The 23,917-nt window shown below is 44.5% G+C and overlaps 2 protein-coding genes and 1 long non-coding RNA gene across 6 annotated transcripts in view; 1 reads left to right on the top strand and 2 right to left on the bottom strand.

The window, feature by feature from the left end:
- Positions 1-1,502, bottom strand: part of LOC137563416 (uncharacterized) — a 60,666-nt gene extending 59,164 nt beyond the window's left edge. The window contains exon 1 of one of the 3 annotated variants that reach the window (XM_068275832.1): positions 1,168-1,502. The gene's annotated coding sequence lies outside the window, so the exon portion shown is untranslated. Of the gene's footprint in view, positions 1-1,014; positions 1,037-1,167 lie in introns of those variants that run through there. The other 2 variants (XM_068275831.1, XM_068275835.1) reach the window with 2 other exon arrangements.
- The window catches only part of LOC137563418 (uncharacterized), a 35,266-nt gene continuing 12,604 nt past the window's right edge, over positions 1,256-23,917 (top strand). Inside the window, exon 1 of the long non-coding RNA XR_011030346.1 lies at positions 1,256-1,314. This is a non-coding gene — a long non-coding RNA (uncharacterized lncRNA). The remainder of the gene's footprint in view (positions 1,315-23,917) is intronic.
- The window catches only part of LOC137563417 (protein KTI12 homolog), a 56,757-nt gene continuing 46,141 nt past the window's right edge, over positions 13,302-23,917 (bottom strand). For both annotated transcript variants that reach the window (XM_068275836.1, XM_068275837.1), the window contains exons 7-10: positions 23,079-23,238; positions 22,051-22,113; positions 15,853-15,921; positions 13,302-13,612 (exon numbers count right to left, since the gene is read on the bottom strand). In XM_068275836.1, the coding sequence (XP_068131937.1) occupies positions 13,469-13,612; positions 15,853-15,921; positions 22,051-22,113; positions 23,079-23,238 (436 nt within the window). In that variant the 3' untranslated portion in view covers positions 13,302-13,468. The remainder of the gene's footprint in view (positions 13,613-15,852; positions 15,922-22,050; positions 22,114-23,078; positions 23,239-23,917) is intronic.

The following is a 23,917-nucleotide window of genomic DNA, read 5'->3' as shown; positions in this document are numbered from 1 at the left end:
GCAAAACACCAGTGATTACCGCTAGCGTTTTGCAGGAGTGATTTTTCCATGGAAAAAGAGTTTTGGGAGCGATCGCGATTAGCGGTGCTATGCAAGCTAATCGCGATTTGCCGGCAAAACTCTGCATGTTACGCATTTGTGGTTAACGAGAACACTGCCATAGGCTTAGGGCTGGTTCAGACGGACGTCTGCGTAGCGTCGCGTCTGGGGGCGTTGCGGCGGCTGCGCGGTCAGGCTTTCAGTAGCCTTCGGTCGCGTCGTGATGCGGTCGCGGTTTTTTTTTTCCCGTAGGGGAACATTAGCCGTCGCAGTTGGCCGATCCCTGGAAGCTACACGTTGCTTTCAGGGGCAGCCCGAACGCTCGCGAAAATCGGGACCCGAACGCCACGCCAGATCGGAAGTCCAATTCAATGTTTTCAAAGAACCTAACGTAAGTCTATAATAAAGAAGACCATATTTGACAGTTTTAGCAATTGAATAATAAACAAGGATCAATTGTGGTGGAAGCGCGTGGTGTGTATTTTTGTCGGACAAGGCTAGTGCTGGCAGCATTTCATAAAATATTAAGTCGGATTGCTGCCGGATCCAGATTACATATCACATGGTGGAGGTAAAAACACAGGAAAATGATTAACCGCCCACATGACATGCCAGGTATGAAACAGTGTACTGCCAGGTTCTCGCAACAGAGATAATCATGAATTCTGCAGCAGCCACACCCACAGTGGTTGAAAGCTGTATCACTGAACTCTGTTTCAGGTCAAGCAATCAAAATGTAAGGCATCATTTGTAACTATAAAAGCCTCAATTCATACAAATACATATTAGATGACATTTTTAGATCTGTGCCTATATATGGGGTTTAAATATTGGTCAGGACTTATATGGGTTAAGAGAAAAGAATTACAGAACTAGGGATGAAAGTTTCCAGAATCCAATGCAGCACATGCAAACACTACCTTTATTTTTACAATGTAGAAATGCAAAACAAGCAACAGATTGCCAATCATTTACAGTGATTATTGCCTGTGTTTCAGCTCCGAGCCCCTGGCAGCATTATAGCAATGTAAGCAGAGTAAGCAGTGAGAGGAACTCGCTGCTTCACCCCGACATAAACACATTCTTTTAGCACTTCCGAGGAGGAAACGCTGTGCAACTTCTACTCACCCACCTGGAACCTCACGTCCCACTCTAAACTTGTCCCCCTCCGAGAGCGTGTTGCACTGAATTAGCTTCCCCGCGTACACTGCACGATCTCCTTGGTTCCCTTTGATAGAAATGCACCTCACTACCCACAGGAAGTCTTTGCGAAAGGTGAAAGTACAGAGTGTATCCACGCGTTAGCATTGCTAAGGACAGTCTGTAGCTAAAGTGATTTATTTTCCCTGTATGTGTGTCCTGTGACCGATAGGGTCCCCGAAAACAAGCTCTGTGCAGCAATATGTTTCTCCCCGTCCTGCCTCCTCCGTCCTCCCTGCATGTAGCTTAGCTCTAGAGTGCAGGCAGGGTGTTCCGACGTGATAACCTACACGTCGAATTTGCCTACATCCACTGTCAACAGGGCTCTAACCTTCCTTTTTCTCCACCAGACACAGGCCGTGACTTGTCCTCACAGGTGAAAGCCTGCCATAAGGATGATGTGTGCCAGCCCGAAAGTGTATTATACAGGCTGCCTCCTGCCCTGGTGGTCCCAGTGTCCAAGGGACCACCAGGGCAGGCTGCAGCCACCCTATGTCGCACCCAAGCACACTGATTCCCCACCCCCCAGACCCCTGTTTGCACCCAATCACCCATCAATCACTCCCTGTCACTATCTGTCAACGCTATTTTTTTTAATGCCCTAAACTGCCCCCTGCTCCCTCCTGATCACCCCCCCCCCACCCCTCAGATTCTCCCCAGACCCCCCCCCCCCCCGTGTACTGTATGCATCTATCCCCCTGATCACCTGTCAATCACCCATCAATCACCCCGTCACTGCCACCCATCAATCAGCTCCTAACCTGCCCCTTGCGGGCAATCTGATCACCCACCCACACCAATAGATACGACGTCAGATCACCTCCCAAGTGCAGTGTTTACATCTGTTCTCTACCCTAAACACCCACTAATTACCCATCAATCACCACCTGTCACTGCTACCCATCAGTTCAGACCCTAATCTGCCCCTTGCGGGCACCCAATCACCCGCCTACACGCTCAGATTGCCCTCAGACCACCCCTTATCAATTCGCCAGCGCAATATTTACATCTGTTCTTCCCTGTAATAACCCACTGATCACCTGTCCATCACCCATCAATCACCCCCTGTCACTGCCACCCATCAATCACCCCCTGTCACTGCCACCCATCAATCAGCCCCTAACCTGCCCCTTGCGGGCAATCTGATCACCCACCCACACCAATAGATCGCCCGCAGATCTGACGTCAGATCACCTCCCAAGTGCATTGTTTACATCTGTTCTCTACCCTAAACACCCACTAATTACCCATCAATCACCCCCTGTCACTGCTACCTATCAGATTAGACCCCTATCTGCCCCTAGGGCACTCAATCACCCGCCCACACCCTCAGAACGCCCTCAGACCCCAGCCCTGATCACCTCGCCAGTGCATTGCTTGCATCTATTCCCCCCTCTAATCACACCTTGAGACACCCATCAATCACCTCCTGTCACCCCCTAGCACACCTACCCATCAGATCAGGCCCTAATTTGCCCCGTGTGGGCTCCTGATCACTCGGCCAAACCCTCATATCCCCCTCAGACCCCCTTCCGATCACCTCCCCAGTGCATTGATTGCATCTATTTTCCCCTCTAACCACCCCCTGAGACACCCATCAATCACCTCCTGTCACCTCCCTAGCACTCCTATCCATCAGATCAGGCCCAATACAACCTGTCATCTAAAAGGCCACCCTGATTATGACCGGTTCCACAAAATTCGCCCCCTCATAGACCACATTTTATTTTTTGTAGAAAGTTAGCGGAAATTGATTTTTATTGTTTTTTTTTTTTCACAAAGTGTCATTTTTCACTAACTTGTGACAAAAAATAAAATCTTCTATGAACTCGCCATACACCTAACGGAATACCTTGGGGTGTCTTCTTTCTAAAATGGGGTCACTTGTTGAGGTTCCTATACTGACCTGGCATTTTAGGGGCCCTAAACCGTGAGGAGTAGTCTAGAAAACAAATGCCTCAAAATGACCTGTGAATAGGACGTTGGGCCCCTTAGCGCACCTAGGCTGCAAAAAAGTGTCACACATGTGGTATCGCCGTACTCAGGAGAAGTAGTATAATGTGTTTTGTGGTGTATTTTTACACATACCCATGCTGGGTGGGAGAAACTCTGTAAATGGACAATTGTGTGTAAAAAAAAAAAATCAAAAATGTGTCATTTACAGAGATATTTCTCCCACCCAGCATGGTTATATGTAAATACACCCCAAAACACATTATACTACTTCTCCTGAGTACGGCGATACCACGTGTGACACTTTTTTGCACCCTAACTGCGCTAAGGGGCCCAAAGTCCAATGAGTACTTTTAGGATTTCACAGGTCATTTTGCGACATTTGGTTTCAAGACTACTCCTCACGGTTTAGGGCCCCTAAAATGCCAGGGCAGTATACAAACCCCACAAATGACCCCATTCTAGAAAGAAGACACCCAAAGGTATTCCGTTAGGAATAGTTCATAGAAGATTTTATTTTTTGTCACAAATTAGCGAAAAATGACACTTTGTGAAAAAAAAACAATTAAAATCAATTTCCGCTAACTTGTGACAAAAAAATAAAAACTTCTATGAACTCACCATACTCCTAACGGAATACCTTGGGGTGTCTTCTTTCTAAAATGGGGTCATTAGTGGGGTTCCTATACTGCCTTGGCATTTTAGGGGCCCTAAACCGTGAGGAGTAGTCTTGAAACAAAAATGACCTGTGAAATCCTAAAGGTACTCATTGGACTTTGGGCCCCTTAGCACAGTTAGGGTGCAAAAAAGTGCCACACATGTGGTATCGCCGTACTCAGGAGAAGTAGTATAATGTGTTTTGGTGTGTATTTTTACACATACCCATGCTGAGTGGGAGAAATATCTCTGTAAATGGACAATTGTGTGTAAAAAAAAAATCAAACAATTGTCATTTACAGAGATATTTCTCCCACCCAGCATGGGTATGTGTAAAAATACACCCCAAAACACATTATACTACTTCTTCTGAGTACGGCAATACCACATGTGTGGCACTTTTTTGCAGCCTAACTGCGCTAAGGGGCCCAAAGTCCAATGAGCACCTTTAGGATTTACAGGGGTGCTTACAATTTAGCACCCCCCAAAATGTCAGGACAGTGAACACACCCCACAAATTACCCCATTTTGGAAAGTAGACACTTCAAGGTATTCAGAGAGGGGCATGGTGAGTCCGTGGCAGATTTCATTTTTTTTTTGTCGCAAGTTAGAAGAAATGGAAACTTTTTTTTGTTGTTGTTGTCACAAAGTGTCATTTTCCGCTTACTTGTGACAAAAAATATCTTCTATGAACTCACTATGCCTCTCAGTGAATACTTTGGGATGTCTTCTTTTCAAAATGGGGTCATTTGGGGGGTATTTATACTATCCTGGAATTCTAGCCCCTCATGAAACATGTCAGGTGCTCAGAAAAGTCAGAGATGCTGGAAAATGGGAAAAATCACTTTTTGCACCATAGTTTGTAAACGCTATAACTTTTACCCAAACCAATAAATATAGGCTGAATATTGTTTTTTTTAATCAAAAACATGTTTGTCCACATTTTTCGCGCTGCATGTATACAGAAATTTTACTTTATTTGAAAAATGTCAGCACAGAAAGTTAAAAAAATCATTTTTTTGACAAAATTCATGTATTTTTTGATGAATATAATAAAAAGTAAAAATTGCAGCAGCAATCAAATAGCACCAAAAGAAAGCTTTATTAGTGACAAGAAAAGGAGCCAAAATTCATTTAGGTGGTAGGTTGTATGAGCGAGCAATAAACCGTGAAAGCTGCAGTGGTCTGAATGGATAAAAAGTGCCTGCTCCTTAAGGGGGGTAAAGCCCACGGTCCTCAAGTGGTTAAAGTTAGGCTTGGTTCAGGCTCTAAATAGCTTATGTTCCGCTCCAATGAGCGGATCGCAGCAGCGGAAGCAATGCTTTCCCGATGGAAAAGTTCACATTTCGCTCAGTTCCGCTTGTTGGAGTGGACGTTCCCGACCTGCACAATCCTTCTGCTCCACTTCGCGGAACGCAGCGCAGGAGCGGATGCGTGCCAATGTGAACCCGACCTTAAAGGGAACCAGAGACGAAGACTGCCTAAAAAATAAAAAAAGATGTTATTCATACCTGGGGCTTCCTCCAGCCCCATAAGCCTGGATCGCTCCCACGCTGCCGTCCTCTTTTGCCTTTATCGCCAGCACCGGATCCCGTCACTTTCGGCGGACGCAACCAGTCTTTCGCATGCACAGGGGCTCCCTCCGGCTCTGTACGCATGCGCAGTACGGAGGGAGCATCAACTAGCTAGACTGGCCGAAATGACAGGACCCGGTACCGGCGGACAGAGGCACCAGGGAAAGGCAGCGTGGGGGTGATCCAGGCTTATGGGGCTGGAGGAAGCCCCATGTATGTATAAATATGTTATATTCTTATCTCTGGTTCTCTGTAAAGTTGATGGGAATCGAAAAAAACTGATACCTAAGGAGAGGGAAGGCTCTGGGTCCTAGTATAGAGCCTGCCCTTCCCACTCCTCTCACAGTCCCTACATTTCAGCACTGAGTCCCCAAGTAGCAGTACTCAACCAATCGTTGGAATATTGCACTCTGCTGCTGCAGGAGGCTTCAGAAGTCTTTGGGAACCCAAGTGCTACCTAGGACGGCTGCTCCTTACTGTGCATGTGCGAGCACACTGTCGTGCTCACACATGCGCATTACAGAGCCGCCAGTCTTCGGTAGGACTCCGGCTCCTGAAGACTTCTAAAGCCTTCAGCGGCTGGGGATTCAAATGGAGGAGCTGCCGCTGGAAAGAGTGGCCCATGCGGTAAGGCTATGGGACCCATAGCATTCCCTCTCCTTAGGCAAGAATCCGTCTTGTTTTTATACCTATTAGTTTTAAAGTGTACCTGAGATGGGACTACAGGGTATATTTATATTTACCTGGGGCTGGGGCTTCCTCCAACTCCATGAGGTGCATGGGCTCCCTCGCCATCCTCTCTGGTCCTTCTATTGTCTTCAAACTCCCCTCCTCCCCGGTAACCTGGCCAGTTGTGTGCTCCTGTGTGCCTGGGAGTTTTCTGCGGGAGCGTGACAGGGGATACATGTGGCCAAGCCACACATGCACACTAGAGCGCGGCCAGCCGGATTACCGGGGAGATTCGAAAATGATGGCAAGGGAGCTCACGCACCTCATGGGGCTGGAGGAAACCCCAGGTAAGTATAAATACGACCTGTAGTCCCATCTCAGGTATCCTTTAAAGTGTAACCGAGCCAAAGCTCGGGTACAAAATTAGATACTTGCCTAAAGAGAGGGAAGCGCAAGCCTGCCCAGTAAACCAGAGCCAAGGGCCTCATCCTACTGTATATGCATGGCCACACTGCAAGACGAGGAGCCGGAGGGAAGCCGCACACAGCGACGGGACAGCAGAGTACAGAGGAAAGCCTCAATAGGACCCTGAGGTTTCCCTCTCTTAAAGAGAACCCGAGGTCAATCTTGGGGGGGGGGGGGGGGGGGGGGCAGAAGGGACACAGAGCCATGTTCTCTGCTTAATGACATGACTCTGTGTCCCCAACCGCTGCTCTCTTCCCCCCACCACCACGCTATAGCCCACCGAGTTTAGCAACAAGATTTGACACTAACTCAGAGATAAACAGAGGGGAGAGGAATTCCCTGTTTAAAACGCCCACCAGGGGCGTTCTTCAGAGCCGGGACAAGGTCCTCCAGCACCCAAGGCTGAGACACCAAAGTGCGCCACTCCATCCCTGCCACCCCAGCCATCACACACTGATTGCTATTAGACTAAGAGGCGCCACAGGGCCCACAACCTCCCCAACACCTTAACCTATTTTGGTTCCTAGACGTAGTTTCTACGTCCAGGAACCATGCGCGCTACCGCACGCTCCCGCGGCCGATCGCGCGCGTGCACGCGCACTCCCGGCCGCGGATTCGGTAGCCACGGAATCAATGTATCGGGCTATGGTGCCCGATCACCGATTCCTCTCCCCCGCTGAAAAAGCGACAGCTTCTCTTGGAAGCTGTGCTTTTTCTGGCCGTTCCCCCCCCCGATGAGTCACTCTAAGCGTGTGTTACGCTTAGTGTGACGTCATGTAAACAAACTCATGGCCGCCATCATGTTGCCAAAAAGTAAAACTACAACTAAAATTTAAAAAAATGAAAAATAACACACAATTACATTATAAAACTACTTTACATCCCACCCTCCCAAAAATAACCAAATAAAATGTTTAATATAAAAAAAAAAAAAACCATTACAATAAAAAAAAAACAACATGTAAATATTTACCTAAGGGTCTAAACTTTTTAAATATCAATGTAAAGATGAAATATTTCTATATTTTTTTTATTTTAAACTTGCAAATAGTGATAGATGCAAAACGGAAAAAATGCACCTTTATTTCCAAATAAAATATTGTCGCCATACATTGTGATAGGGACATAATTTTAACGGTGTAATAACCGGGACATATGGGCAAATACAATACGTGAGTTTTAATTATGGAGGCATGTATTATTTTAAAACCATAATGGCTGAAAACTGAGAAATAATGATTTTTTCCGTTTTTTTCTTATTCTTCCTGTTAAAATGCATTTACAGTAAAGTGGCTCTTAGCAAAATGTACCCCCCAAAGAAAGCCTAATTGGTGGCGGAAAAAACAAGATATAGATCAGTTCATTGTGATAAGTAGTGATAAAGTTATAGGCTAATGAATGGGAGGTGAACATTTCTCAAGTGAAAACGACGGAACGCGAATGGGTTAATATCTAGTTATATGGCTTGCCATGTCATGTATCCCCTTTTCTTATTTCTTTATGCTTCAAACACAATTAGGAATGACAGCTGAATGAATTCTTCGCCCCCTCCTACACTGCGCCCTGAAGCTGGAGCCTCTCCAGCCTATGCCTCGGCCCCGCCCTGGCGTTCTTACAGGATCCCTTGCAGCACCTCCTGCCGCTCCCCCACATGCTATGAGAGACAACACAGTCTCTCAGTGCAGCGTCATAACCCAGGGGTCACGTAAGTGAAAGTGGGCTATGGCAGCCCACGGGAGTGGTGGTTTTTGCGGCTACCTGATCAGCTCTCATCAGGTAGCCTATTTTTTTTTTTTGAGCTGACCTCGGGCTCTCTTTAAAGTGAGTATCTGATTTTGATCCAGAGCTTCAGCTCGGAATCGCTTTGAGGCCTCTTTCACAGTGCGACGTTAAAGTCACATGTTAGAAAATGTTTCAACGCAGACTAACACACAGCAATACTAAGTCTGTACGATATTCACAGTGCACACGTTGCGTTTGTGTGTAACATGTAGCGTTATTAGAAAGTGCTGCATGCTGTGCGTTATACACGTTATTAGCTGCGTTAGACTGTTTGCACATGCTCAGTAATGACTTGGAAGCATACTTTTCATTGCCTGTATGCTCTACAGTATGCGACGATAACGGGGCATTGCGATGTAATTTGCGTTGCGACCTTGACGTCGCATCAAAAACGCAACGTCCTACTGTGAAAGAGGTATACATCTGGCAAATTAAAAAATAAAAGTTTCACTCACCTGGGGCTTCTTCCAGAGCAGATTGTCCAAATGATGGCGCTATTATGGAAGAACCATAAAAAAACGCCTGGAAAACCGCTCTGATCTAGCGTTTTTCAGAGCGGATCTCCACTTTCCTATACTTTACATTGAGGCAGAAACGCCTCAGAAATCTCAAAAATGCTGCCGGACCCGAATTTGCGTTTGGGGTAAAAACGAGCCGCTCTGGTGTGCACCATTCCATTCCAATACATTAGCCAAACGGTTTTCCCCCAGAAAGCGTTTTAAAAACCGCTCAGAACCAGTCTTGGTGTGCACCAGCCCTCTGACAGCAAGGGGAGGGGGAAAAGGCAGGAAGGAGAGACAAACTGTGGCCCATATGCAATTCTCGGTGATATTTTTACACCTTCTCATAAAATGACTTGAACCACCAGCAAACAAGAAAATACTCAAAATAATTTTGAAAGCACTTTTTCACCAACTTTTAGGTACTTTTTTGCAATTATAAAATGCATAAAAGTTATTTTACATAGAAAGTGGAAATTATCTCCTAGTAGAGAACGTTAATTGCATATGGGCCTGTGTGTGTAATTCCTTATCTTAGTAGCTAAGTATTGCTGCAGACAAAAGCTTGTACACAGGAAGTTTTGACCAGGATATACCATTTATTGGCTAATTAAAAAAAAAAAAAGCAGTAGGCCTTGTTTACATTATAGGCGGTTTTGTTAAATTTTAAGCGCAGGCGATTTTCAAAATCGCCCTGAAAGCGCTTGTGCAATGATTCTCTATGAGAGAGTTCATATCAGAGTAGTTTGTTTGCGATCCGCTTTGAAAAGCGGTGCTTGGGCCATTTTTGAGGAGATTTGCCTCAATGGAAGGTATAGGAAAAACGCTCACAAAATCGCTTTGGCAAGCGATTGTGTGAGCTGTTTTTTTAAAAAAATACATTGTATTTATTTTTTCTGAATTTTTTTCCTGGTCAAAAGTCTCTGCAAAACAACAACAACAACAACAAATAACATTTGTAAAGCGCTTTTCTCCCGTGGGACTCAAAGCGCATAAGCATGGCTCCGACCATCGTGGTACAGAGGAAGAATTTTATAAATCTGGAAATGCCAGGCTAAACAGGTGGCTTTTCAGTCTGGATTTGAATAGCTCCAGGGATGGTGCTGTCTTTACTGGATGTGGTAGGGAGTTCCAAAGAGTAGGGGCAGCATGACAGAAGGCTCTGTCTCCAGATTTTTTGAGGTGCACTCTGGGAGTGACCAAGTTTATAGAACTTGCTGATCTGAGGTTGTGAGAGGTGTGGTGCAGCTTCAGCAAGTCCTTCATGTATCCAGGGCCCAGATTGTGCAGGGATTTGAATGTCAGCAGTCCAATCTTGAAGAGTATTCTCCATTCTACTGGTAGCCAGTGCAGTGAGCGAAGGATCGGTGTAATGTGACAGTGGCGAGGCTGGTTTGTTAGCAATCTGGCAGCAGCATTCTGCACTAATTGCAGGCGACGCAGGTCTTTTTTGGGGAGGCCAGCATAAAGGGCATTGCAGTAGTCCAGCCGTGATGTGATGAAGGCGTGGACTAGGGTTTGAAGATCCTCTGGGGGAATCAGATGTTTAATCTTTGCAATGTTCTTCAGATGAAAGAAGGAAAATTTAACTACAGATGAAATTTGGTTTCTGAAACTCAATTCCCCATCGATTAGTACGCCAAGGCTGCGCACAAGGTTGGAGCTGTTTATGTCTGAATTCCCAATCCTGATTGGTGTTGCTTTAGGATAGAGCTGTTTTGATGGCGAGCACTGGCTTTGGACAAACAGGACCTCAGTTTTGTCAGCATTCAGTTTCAACCAGTTATCATTCATCCATGCCTGAAGCTCAGCTAAGCAAGAGTTTATTTTTGGGGTAGGGTCTGTTCCACCAGGTTTGAAGAACAGGTATAGCTGTGTGTCATCGGCGTAGCAGTGGTACGTCAGGCCATGTCGTTGGATAAGTGTACCGAGTGGCAACATGTAGATTGCAAACAGCAGAGGGGATAGGATTGATCCTTGTGGCACTCCGAATTGTAGAGGTGCAGGTTTGGACAACCAAACCGCAAAAGCGCCTTCAAAAACTAGCGAACTTGCAGAAAATGCCGGAAACCGCTTAAAAAAAAACACGCGGAAAAAAAAAAGCCCACCGCGCCGGACACACGAGCCGAACGCAATGTGAACAAGGCCTAGGCCCTTGGTAAGTTAAACTGGAAACCTAAGTGAGGACTTCTTTGCACTGCAAGCCGTGGCTTCCGTTATGCTGCCTAGCCTCAGCCCAAATCCCTAAAGCTGCGCTAGGCACAGCTATAGTGGTTCGGCAGCATGCCATCCAGATTCGCACCGAAGTGTGATCTGGAAGGCAAGCCGCTAGAAAGACAGGCGGTTCCCTGTGCAGCTCACAAGTTAGGGAAACGCTGCAGATTTGGCCCAGATTCAGGCTCAGTGGAAATAGTCCCTTACACTTTAGGTTTCCTTTAATGGTCTTCCAATGCGAATAACAAAATCTATTTTTACTCACCTGGGGCTTCTTCCAGCCCCAAGCAGCAGTCTCAGTCCCTCACCGCAGCTCCGGTGGTCCTCTGTGCCCCTGCTGGCCGCCCGCAACGATGGCGACCATCTTCTGCACCTGCGCGGGCACTCGTGCCAGCGCGTCCACGTCATCCAGCGAGTACTGTGCCTGCGCAGAACTACTGCGCAGGCGTAGTAAGCCCGCACATCCACGTCATCTGGTGCATACTCCCCCTGTACAGTAGTTGTGAGCAGGCGCAGTACACGCCACATGATGTGGATGCGCTGGCACGTGCAGAAGCTGCCATATTTATTTCCTTTTAAACAATACAAGTAGTGTCTGAACCACACCAGAAACAAGCATGCAGCTAATCATGTCAGATCTGACAATAATGTCAGAAACACCTGATCTGCTGCATGCGTGTACAGGGTCTATGGCTAAAGGTATTAGAGGCAGAGGATTAGCAGGACAGACAACTGGTCTAAATTAGCCAGAAATACTTTCCTGTACCTTCAAAAAAATGTTCCCACCCCAATATCCTTAGTAAATTAATGTCCTACGCCAATAACCTCTATCTTGCTACCTTGATTGAAGATCTCCGATGACCTGCGCAACCACTGCCACACACCACTGGTCCCCGCGCAGCTCTAGCTATACTTAGTATAGGTAGAGCCAAAGCATCTTTGAATTTCACTCCAAGGCTCCCCATTGGTCTATTAACAGACCAATGTGGAGCCTTGGATCCAAATTGAAAGGTGCTTTAGCTCTGCTATACTAAGTATAGCAAACCTGCGTCTCTGTACTCTGCGGCTCCCGGCTCTGCCCTCCTCCCCGCCCACTGCACCTAAAAGCGCCCATCTGAGCGGTCACCCTGGAACACCCATAGTTCCCTGATATGTTATGGGTGCTCCAGGGTGACAGCATAGGTGGGCGCTATAGGTGCAGTGGGCGGGCAGCAGAGCCAAGCCTGGAGCCGTGGAGGACAGAGACGCAGCTTTGCTATACTCAGGGTGCAGTTAATTGCAGCTGTAATTAATATTTATTACACAGTAGTAGAGAGCAAAAAAAAATTCTCATCAGTAGGATGACAGGGCACTGTGCTTCAAACAGAGAAGTCACACATGCTCAACTTCACACCCTGATGCTGGCTAAGGGCAGTGAGGAGGGAGGCGTGTTAACATGGCAGCTCCTACAGGTATTTGAAATCAGGAGAAACTGCAGGAAAATAAAGGTAAAATAATACAGGGCACTGCTCCAGATTGCCATTAAGATACTCTGGGTGAAGCATTGTGTCTGCCACCGATTTTAAACTTTGTTTGGTATTTGCTGCAAAGATCCCTTTAAAGGAAACCTGAATCGGGGGAATAAAGTTCAGTTGTACATATCTTGGGCTTCTTCCAGCCCTCCATAGTATCTGATGTCCCTCAGAGTCCTCTGGATTCTATTCCTTTGTTCTGCTGTCACCCCAACTAAAGTCCACGACCTATGGCGCAGTTGCAGTTTTCACTGCCGGGAGATTTCTGCACATGTGCAGTTGTAAAGAACTGTAACTGTGCGAGTCGGCCAGTTGCGGATTTTAGTTAGGGTGACAGCAGCACAACAGAGGGGACCCATAGGACTCTGATGGACCTTAAATACTGCGGAGGGCTGGAAAAAGCCCCAGGTAGAACTAAGTAATTCTACTTACCAGGGGTAGGTAGGTAGTAGAATTTTCCCTCCCACTTCAGCTCTCCTTTAACGTAGTAGAGGGAAGCGTCTGGAATCTGTATAGACCAGAGGCTTCCACCATGTTCCTCGAGCCTAGCGCTGGGACCCTCTAAGGATATCCAACATGGTCTAATCAGATATGATACTGTGGCTGTGCTCTCGTCAGTGTACTAGTGCAGCCATGCTGTCCATGCGCAAAAACCGGTCAGCACCTGCCCTGCAGCACAAATCCCCTTGTGCAGGGTTTCCTTAGTGCTATCCTGATCAGTGAGCAAATTCAACATATTGAGAAATTAAATATTTTATTTCAGAACACTTTGCTTCATTAAAAGCATAAAAATAAAGAAACAGTCTTTCCAGGGAGTCTGTCCTCTTTCGATCTGCAGGGGAATGGAAAGCTGTAGCAGACAACTGTATCTCCTCAGTAAACCCATCTCCTGGTGACTGTGCTATCAGCAAATGCTTTGGTTTAGATATTGCACAAACATATTTGCAAGCTGTGAAATGTTTTCATTGGGATGCAGCTTGGTATAACTAATAAACTGTTGGCGAAGCCTCCTCAGCTCCGACATAGTCAAGATCCGGGGTAACTGCATGTATGCTTATTAAGGAAAACAAATCAAATAGCAATAAAATACACAACTAGACCTCAAAAACTTTTGTTGTTCTTTTTTAGTACATCATGGACATAAACACTCACATAACAGAAGGTCTATTGTAAATGGTGATAGAAACCTTGCCAACAACTGGATATTCTTAACACTTCGGTAATGTCAGATTTCTACTAGATACTGTAAGTGGCAGCAACATAGGAGAAAAGTCATTTATGACTCATTTTACTCAGGAAGAAACGTTCTTCTTAATTGTGTAGGTTTACATATATTTTAAATTTTACGATTTTCGCGACAGAGGTCCTTTAAATGGACGCCACATAGACTGCAATGTCAATTGCTTTTATAGCAGCACCCAGGATACAATTTAAGGACTGGTAGCGCCGATGATGCTAGTTTTTAGGCAGCACAGATATTGCTGAAGGGGGTTCTAGCAGCAAAGGCAACGCAAGTACGGTGAATACTGTGGCAGGCAGGTCCGGTAAGGGTTAGCCAGCGATAGAGGGAAATTTAGTGTAAGAATAGGGTCGGTTTGTCAATAGTAAAATATTAATAGAAATTACAGATGTTCTACTATCGCAGTGTTTCTCAAACCTATCCTCGTGACTCCCCAACGGTACACGTTTTGTTGGCGACCTCACCTATGTGCAGGTGGGGTAATTAGTGTCTCAGCTGGGTGGATTCCATGTAGCTGGGAAACTAATTACCCCACCTGTGCATAGGCGAGGTTGCCTGCAAACCATACACCATTGGGTAGTCATGAGGACAGGTTTGAGAAACACTGTACGATCGTATTACCCATTGCCCATTAGTACAATATCAGTAATTTTACTGATAGTCTATCAACAGCTATCCCCAGTGTCCAAATTACTGCAGCACCTTTGTTAAATGGATGGCATAAGACCTGCCTGAATGAGATTACAATTTCATTAGGTTTAACAAGTATTGAATAGAGTAGTTGCCTGAATTGAAGGTTGTTATTTGCTTGGTCAGAGCTCTAGGAGTCGGAACAATTTCAGGTACCTGGAGTCGGATGATTTTTATACCAACTCAAGAGCTTTGGCAAGTATTAGACTAAGTCGGAGTAGAGGAGTCAGAGCAATTTTGGGTACCTGGAGTTGGAATCAGTGGTTTCTAAAACTGAGGAGTCGGGTGATTTTTGTACTGACTTGGTAACAAACATTGGTTGGATAAAAACTTTTGGATATGTGGATTTCGAGGCTAGTTTCACAAATGGTGCGGTGCAATTGTCCTGCATCAGGAGAGCCCAGGGCAGGACAATCATTATCCTGTGCATGTTGCTCTATGGTACCATTACCCCGTGCACATTGCCCTGTGGCAGAGTGCGCTGGCAGAGTAATATTCATAGCTCCACCTCACAAAGTGACAGGCTTCCTGCTGGACAAGAAGTGCGTCACTGTTTTTCGGCCAATCGGTGCATGCGAGCCCCACCGCAACAATACTAAAAGATTGTTGCAGTGCCATAGACTCCAGTGCAAATGCCTGCCACGTGGTACTACTTGTCCCACTCAGCAATTGCACTGCAGAGTCTGCATCACCTCTGCTGCACGGTGATGCACTGCACATAGTGTGTCATGTCTCATTGAGACTAATGGCCACTGTGACAGGAGAGCAGCGGGGGAGTCTGCCCTAACGTGATGCAGTAAGTGTGAAAGTAGCCTAAAGGTGTTGGAGACTAATCCACCGAAGCCTTAGTTCACATACATCATGCAGATTTGCACTAATGGGTTGACAGTCAGTGTTCATGTTGAGTTATTAACGTCACTTTGCCGATGTACAAAACGGTCTGCAGAGCTTGGATAGGTGCAGGAAGCCAATACCTCTATTTCATCCAACAGACATTAGGATACAAACAACAGCCGCAGAAACAACTTGGACAGAGGGCCAATGGAGCGGCACCAAGGTAACCGGTGAGGACATTGCTCTTGGACATCACTTGAGCGACTTCAGGGCCCGCTTTACAAATGCTGGATTCTAGGCAGAGGCGGCCGTCATAGGCCGCGGCGGCAGTTACATCTTGCATGTGTACGGGGCTTACATTTCAACTTTAAGTTGTGCTATTTCTAATTCAGGGTTTACATTTATTTTTAAATGATTACATTCTGTGTTTTTTACACAGGCTGTAGAGGAATCAGATTATCAGTGGCTCCATTCTGGAGCAGAGATGTTCATGAATATGCATTCACTGCTATGTCAAAGGATATTTTTTCACTGGCCCCTGGCACTGCAACGATGTCTCCAGGAACGCTTGTCTTCTGAGCTTGCAATACAGCCTGTAAAAACAAATACATTTATTTTCTTACACAGACAATATAACTGTACGTAAAGCCAGTGAGGTTTAGGGAAAGGAAAGTCAGATACTTGCCTCCTCCAGAGGTTTGCTCCATTCTCATCCACCAAGCCTTTTCTAGAGCATAAACCACTGAAACACGGGCAAACTGGGTCAATTTGTAAAGCATTAACACAGAGGCAACAACAGGAGTGTTTTCGCACAACCGTGTAAACAATGTGTGCTAGGTCACAAGAAACTGCTCAATAGATAAGGGAGGGGAAATGACCATATACAGCACCACAAGCAATTGTATAAAGGTAAATCAATCAAAACACTATATAGTCATAAAAACAATTAAAAACAACCCCTGCTGATTGGTCATCCTCAATAATGAATAATAATCACCAATATAGGGTAATAATAGAAGTGAAATATAAGTTTATATAATCATATAATCATATGAGGTGCTCAATGTTTGAGCAACCACAATGATAGAACCCGGGTTCAAATAGACTCAATAAACATAAGTGCAATGTGCAAAAACAGTGATTATGGCACAGGTTATACCATGCAAACAACCATAAATATTAACAGTAATAAATAAAGTGCATAGTGTATGGAGGAAACATGTGAGATGCAAAAAGTGCTGAGTATGATGCTGGAACTGCGAGAGCATGTGCAGGGAGGAGAGCGCTTACGTGACCCAGGAGGATGAATGAGAGGAGACCAGCAAGGAGGGATGCCCCCGGCAGACGACTCAACCGGTATCGCGGCAGTCACACCGCTTTATCAAGAGAGGGGGATCCGGCGGATCCCCCTCTCTTGATAAAGCGGCGTGACTGCCGCGATACCGGTTGAGTCGTCTGCCGGGGGCATCCCTCCTTGCTGGTCTCCTCTCATTCATCCTCCTGGGTCACGTAAGCGCTCTCCTCCCTGCACATGCTCTCGCAGTTCCAGCATCATACTCAGCACTTTTTGCATCTCACATGTTTCCTCCATACACTATGCACTTTATTTATTACTGTTAATATTTATGGTTGTTTGCATGGTATAACCTGTGCCATAATCACTGTTTTTGCACATTGCACTTATGTTTATTGAGTCTATTTGAACCCGGGTTCTATCATTGTGGTTGCTCAAACATTGAGCACCTCATATGATTATATGATTATATAAACCTATATTTCACTTCTATTATTACCCTATATTGGTGATTATTATTCATTATTGAGGATGACCAATCAGCAGGGGTTGTTTTTAATTGTTTTTATGACTATATAGTGTTTTGATATTCAATAAATTTTGATTTACCTTTATACAATTGCTTGTGGTGCTGTATATGGTCATTTCCCCTCCCTTATCAATTAACACAGAGGCGCCGAGTAAAAACGATTAAAAGCTGTTTAAAGAGACTCCTAAATCTCGCTTCAGAGCTCATAGTTAGCAGGGGCATGTGTGCCCCTGCTAAAACGCCGCTATCCCGCGGCTTAACGGGTCCCTTCACCCCCAAACCCACCCCCGCAAACCTCGGTTGCAAATTTGGTCGTTCCTGGAGGCAGGGCTAACGGCTGCAGCCCTGCCTCCAGTCGTGTCTATCTATGAGGTCTGAAGCGAGATTTATTCTCGCTTCAGACTCTCTTTAAAGGGGAAAGTTGGTAGACTCACCTCCCTCATAGAAAGGAAAACCAGACAATGGGACGTTACTCACAGTATAAAGTAACTTTTTATTAAAAGCTCCAAAGTTGCAACGCACTTCACGGGTCACAATCCTGCCCCATCAGGCAAACATTTTTGGAGGGTACAAAGTTGGGTCAATAGCCTGGCTAAGCGCCTCTGTCGACAGATCGCCCATAACCCAAAAGTTCATAGGTCTTCATTGGTGTCCTCCTAATGTTGAGAATAGGATTTGTATTATTGTTTGAAAAAAATTGGCTACATATTTTTTAACCACTTCATATCCAAGAGTTTTTCCCCTTAAAAAACCAGAGCAATTTTCACCTGTAAGCGCTCCTTCCATTCATTCGCCTATAACCTTATTACTACTTATCACAACAAAACAATCTATATCTTGTTTTTTTCTGCCACTAATTAGGCTTTCTTTGGGGTGTAGTTTTTGCTAAGAATTATTTTATTCTAAAACTGTTTTAACAGGAAAAATAAGAAAAAAAAATGTATTATTTCTCAGTTTTCGGCCATTATAGTTTTAAAATAATACATGCTAACATAATTAAAACCCACACATTTTATTTGCCTATTTGTCCTGGTTATTGCAACGTTTAAAATTTTTCCCTAGTACAATGTATGGCGCCAATATATTATTTGGAAATAAAAGTGCATTTTTTCAGTTTTGTGTCCATCCCTAATTACAAGCCCATAATTTATAAAGTAATAATAATATACCCTCTTGACATACATTAAAGTTCAGTCCCTAATGTAACCATTCATGTATTTATTTGTATTTTTTTGGGGGGGAGGGGGAGGGCTATTGGGGAGTGTGTGAGGTCAGGGGCTAATTTAAAATGCAAAAATAAGTTCTAATAGGTCCTTTATTGAAAAATAAAATGTAGATGTAATTTTACTTTTTGGCCACAAGATGTCCTTGCCACTCACTTTCTTATGTGTCGTATTACGACCCATAGAGGAAGTGATGCATGGACGTTCTTTATGAATGGAGGCGCTGTCCCATGGACGGCTGCTTCCATTCACACAGGGGAACATTCTCACGCATTTGCTTACCTATCCTCACGCCCAACCTACCCCCACGAAATCGCAGACCCCCGCAGAAGAAATGTATTACTCCTCTACACCATTCTTGCATGGGGGGGGGGGGATCTACTCTTCTAGTTATTAAAAAGGAGTCTTCTGGCAATAGGGAGGCCTGTTTCTATTTGGGCAGTTTTTAGTATTAACCCTTTTTAACTTGGATACCAGTTTATGTTTATAGCTATTTTATACTTTAATGCTTTAGATCAAAGATGACACTTGAGTTTCATCCCACTTTAACTAAACTTAAAGAAGTCCTCAATCAAATGATGCTACCCCAAGTACTACTTACTCAGGGCTTCCTCCAGTGCCTGGCAGCTGCTATGTTCCTCACCACAGCTCCGCTTTCCGCTGCTGGCTCCCAGTCCCCCACCAGGTGTCCTCTACTGTGCCTGCGCTGCTGTCAACCACCTCCACGTGGTCCAGAGCCTACTGTGCAGGGGCAGAACTACTGCACCTGTGCAGTACCCTCTGGACCACGTACAGGTGATTGAAAACCGCGCTCTCGCAAGTGCAGTAGTGGACGACCTGGAGGTCCTCCAGCGCACCATCGGGGGCCAGCGGCTAAGAGCGTAGCTGTATCGAAGGACATAGTAGCTGCCAGGGGCTGGAGGAAGCCCCGAGTAAGTAGTACTGGGGATAGGATCATTTGATTGATGGCTCCTTTAAATGCATATCATTAAAGAGAGTCTGAAGCCTAATAAAATACTTTTTACTTGCTACTTTTGTTAAGCAATATCAGCTGTGCTGAAACACCGCATTCCCGCGGCAGAACGATGCCTCTATACCCCCGAAATCCCTAGGGCAAAACTCGGGGAGTGCTTCCTGTAAGAGGCAGAGCTTTGTGCTGTAGTTCTGCCTTTACTGGAGTCAATCTCCTCTCGGTGCTCTCAATCTTCTTTCACAAAGAGGGGTGGGGAGAGGCGGAGATCAGCACGGAGATTGACTCCAGTAGAGGCAGAGCTACAGCACAAAGCTCTGCCTCCCTGGGCAGCAAAATCCACGACCTGGAAAGTCATGAATTTTTGCCCCGGGATTTTGGGGTATAAAGCCCTCGTTCTGCCGCGGCGTTTCAGCACTGCTGATATTGCTTAACAAAAGTACAGGTAAAAATAAGTATTTTATTAGGTTTCAGACTCTCTTTAATTACATGTTGCTCTGATAAGGGAGAAGTTTTGGTGAGGAACACAAGATGACATAATCCTGGTAAACGCCAATGATAAGCCAATTTTACCACGTCCATGTAGTATTAGGGTGAACAGATTTTGAATACTATAAGCAGATTGTGTAGATAAACTCTCATACTAAATGGAGGTGGTAAAATTGGTCAGTGATTGGCTAATCAAAGATGAAGGTGTGTAGCAGGCTTTAAGGTCCCCATCAATGATAGAGGTTTGATTGTATTATCTTATCAAATCTAATGCTGGGATTACACGGTACGTTTTTCGCATTCGATTCGGCGCGTGATCTATTAGCAATTCGATTGTCTGCTCGATTCTCTTATCTTCCACTCGGTTTTCTTATTTTTTTCCCATTGACTTCTATAAGAAATCGAGCGGAAACGAAACGAGCGGAACATCGGACATGTCGGAATTTTATCATCAAAGGCATCTATCGGAACGATTCTTACACAAAAACAACATATAGTGTAATCCCAGCATTATATAAGTACAAGGATATATAGTAAACAAATATTTTTGAAGAGACAAAAGTTTCAAGATGATCTTAAATTTTAATGTATCAAAAAGTTCTTCTGTAAAAACAGAGTTCACAAATCTTCAAGCGAATTCATCTTTGCAAACAACATCCCATTATCAAGTACCAAAAACATACTTTGGAATATGCAATCCTTTAAAAAATCTTTTTAAAGAGAGTCTGAAGCGAGAATAAATCTCGCTTCAGACCTCATAGATAGCAGGGGCATGTGTGCCCCTGCTAAAACGCCTTATCCCGTGGCTTAACGGGGGTCCCTTCACCCCCAAATCCCCTCCGTACAGCGGGGGAGCGCTTCCCCATTGGGGCAGGGCTAACCGCCGCAGCCCTGCCTCTAATCGCGCGTCTGTCAGACGCGTATCTCCGCCTCTCCCCCGCCCCTCTCAGTCTTCCTTCACTGAGAGGGGCGGGGGAGAGGCGGCAATGCGCGTCTGATAGACGCGACTAGAGGCAGGGCTGCAGCCGTTAGCCCTGCCTCCAGGAAAAGAAGATTTACGACCAAGGTTTGCGGGGGTGGGTTTGGGGGTGAAGGGACCCCGTTTAGCCGCGGGATAGCGGCGTTTTAGCAGGGGCACACATGCCCCTGCTAACTATGAGCTCTGAAGCGAGATTTATTCTCGCTTCAGAGTCTCTTTAAACAATTGCATATTTCAACGTATGTTTTTGGTACTTGATAATGGGATGTTGTTTGCAAAGATGAATTCGCTTGAAGATTAGTGAACTCTGTTTTTACAGAAGAACTTTTTGATACATTAAAATGTAAGATCATCTTGAAACTTTTGTCTCTTCAAAAATATTTTTTTTACTATATATCCTTGTACTTATATGAGTATATTATTGGTGTTCTGGCACACCATTGAGGATATGGTTTTTGGGTCTCCCAATGTTTCCAATTACAGTAATCCCAGCATTAGTAACGAGAAAGAGTATTAAAATATATTCACCCAACTACTACACAGATATGGTAAAGATTGTACAATCAGGATTGTATTGTTGATGCGAACCTTTTCAAAGCTCAGTGCCTTCTGAATATCCTGGTTACCAAACATTTTGTCAGAAAATTGGAGGGGATAATTTTGGCAGGAAAATATATACTGTATTTATCCATATACCTCCTCACTACATGTATCCTTTAAAGGGAACCTAAACTGAGAAGGATATGGATTTTTCCTTTTAACATAATACCAGTTGCCGGACTCTCCTGCTGATCCAGTGTTGCCAATACCTTCAGCCACAGCCCCTGAACAAGCATGCAGATCAGGTGCTCTGACTGAAGTCAGACTGGATTAGCTGCATGCTTGTTTCAGGTCTGTGATTCAGCCCTACTTCAGCCAAAGGGATCAGGACTGCCAGGCAACTGGTATTGATTAAAAGGAAACATCCATATCCCTCTCAGTTTAGGTTCCCTTTAAGTAGAAGGATTTCAGTTTTACTAATTTAATGAGTAAAAAACAAAATTGCCATCAATCTAAATTTTTGAGGGTTTTTTTTTGTTCAAAGAACATCGATGTAAGTAATATTGTTACCTTTACTGATAATTGTTCAGGGGAGATTTATCTCATTGGGGAAAAGGAAGGTGACATCAAAATGCAACTAAAAGTCATTCTCCTAATGTATAGTATGTGCAAAAGCATACAAGTCATGTGACACTCACAGTCACAACGTCCTGCGTCACCTTGTCCAACTCGTGTAGGAAGTTTGTGGAAGACAAAGGTTGCTGTGTGGAAAAAAAAAAACACATTTAGAACATAATCCATCTATCCAACAGTATATAAGGGAAGAATATAAATGGTAAGATCAATTTTCCCTCTACCATCTTAAAAGGCCAGCATCAGCCTGGCAGAGGGAATACTAGCCTACATACTGTTTAAAGAGAACCAAATTATAACAATATATAAGCAATCATGTAAAATATTAAAAAATTATCTTGAATTGTGTACCACAAAGATCATATATTCATATACAAATATTATTTAAAGCTGCTTGCAAGACCCATATGGAAAAAGCAACATTAAAACATGCAAAGCTGCCGAGAGTTCAGTAAGGCAAGCTGTGGCTACACCGGTATAGTTCAGATCCTAATGGTGCAAAGCTCTTTGTAATAGGTATTTGCATGCAAATTTGCAAGCTGCTCCACTTGTGCTCTAAGCTGAACACCCTCTCCTCAGCCATACCCCCCCTCTATCAGTACCAGAGTAGGGGGCATGGCTGCAAGAGGTTGAACCTCTGCTGTGACACAGTGACCTTCTTCTAGTTCCCATCATGTTACTATCTGGAAGTTCCTGCATGATATCACCACTGAGGCTTTTTGAACGTACGAGGCCTTGGTGCATCAGATTCTGAGTGCCCTCTAAATTATAGAATCATACAGGGAGAAGTTCAAACACGGAGTGTACAACAGTAGGTAACAATGCTGAGGATGGTCCCTTTGACTGATTTCCTACCTTATCCTTTTGATACATCTGAACAATAGAGTTCCTTGCTGCACTACCGTCGCTTTTTACAAAGCAATTGAAAAGAGAATGTATCCTCTAATGCAGAAAATCAGTACTAGGATCAATACATCAGCTGCTGATAGGCAGATTTCTGCAATGGAGCCTAGAGATCTCCGAGAGTGTTGCACTGCTTCTCCTGTCTTGCAGGACCACGTGTGGATGTGCAAAGAAGGGATATATTGCTTACGGTCTGTGTGGATTGGTTGGGTGGAGGGGCTTTCCTGTGGAAAATTGCATTACAGATCTCTTCCAATGGAAGCACATCATCCTTTTGTACAGTAAAGAGCGGGCTGTCCCACCGATTCCGAGAATCAGGTGCTTCAAATCTCTGTACCAAAGCATCAAATCTGTCAAGTAAAAGCACATATGACAAACCCATTATTACAACATTTGACATTCTTGAGGGCTTTGAGATATACATCACACAAACCTAAATATTTCTAAGCGTAAACTATTTTTATCAATGTAACAGTTATGAAAACCTACACCCATCAATTTCAGGCTTTCTCAAGTCTTTCAGGTTGTATCCAGAAGGGAGCAAGAGTGTGTCTTATTATATTTTACTCATTCACATAATAACAGACTATTTTTCTTAGCTCTTTAAAGACTGCAATGCCACAGTTCACATAAATTACTGTCCTTTAAGGGGTAAAATCAAATGTCTGTCACAGTTTAAAGGCACAATTGACTGGATTTAATTAACCTACCACAATATTTGGGACATGGCAGAAAATAATATTTGAGAGAATCCACACAAACAAAGGAAAGCAGACAAAGATCATTTTTATGGTGGCCCCTTTTTTGTCCAATCTTACCAAATCTATGTAAAACTGATTGAATATATTGAATGGATACTTTAGGCCAGTGGTTCTCAAACTAAGGCCCGTGGGCCGAATGCAGCCCCCCTGAGGCTTTTTTACCGGCCCTTCACACACAGACTGTATTACATATACAGTGGTGTGAAAAACTATTTGCCCCCTTCCTGAATTTTTATTCTTTTGCATGTTTGTCACACTTAAATATTTC

Source organism: Hyperolius riggenbachi, chromosome 3 (genome assembly GCF_040937935.1).
Source record: "Hyperolius riggenbachi isolate aHypRig1 chromosome 3, aHypRig1.pri, whole genome shotgun sequence".
NCBI lineage: Eukaryota > Metazoa > Chordata > Amphibia > Anura > Hyperoliidae > Hyperolius > Hyperolius riggenbachi.
The sequence above is the reverse complement of the archived record's forward strand: the minus strand, read 5'-3'. Positions and strand labels throughout refer to the sequence as shown.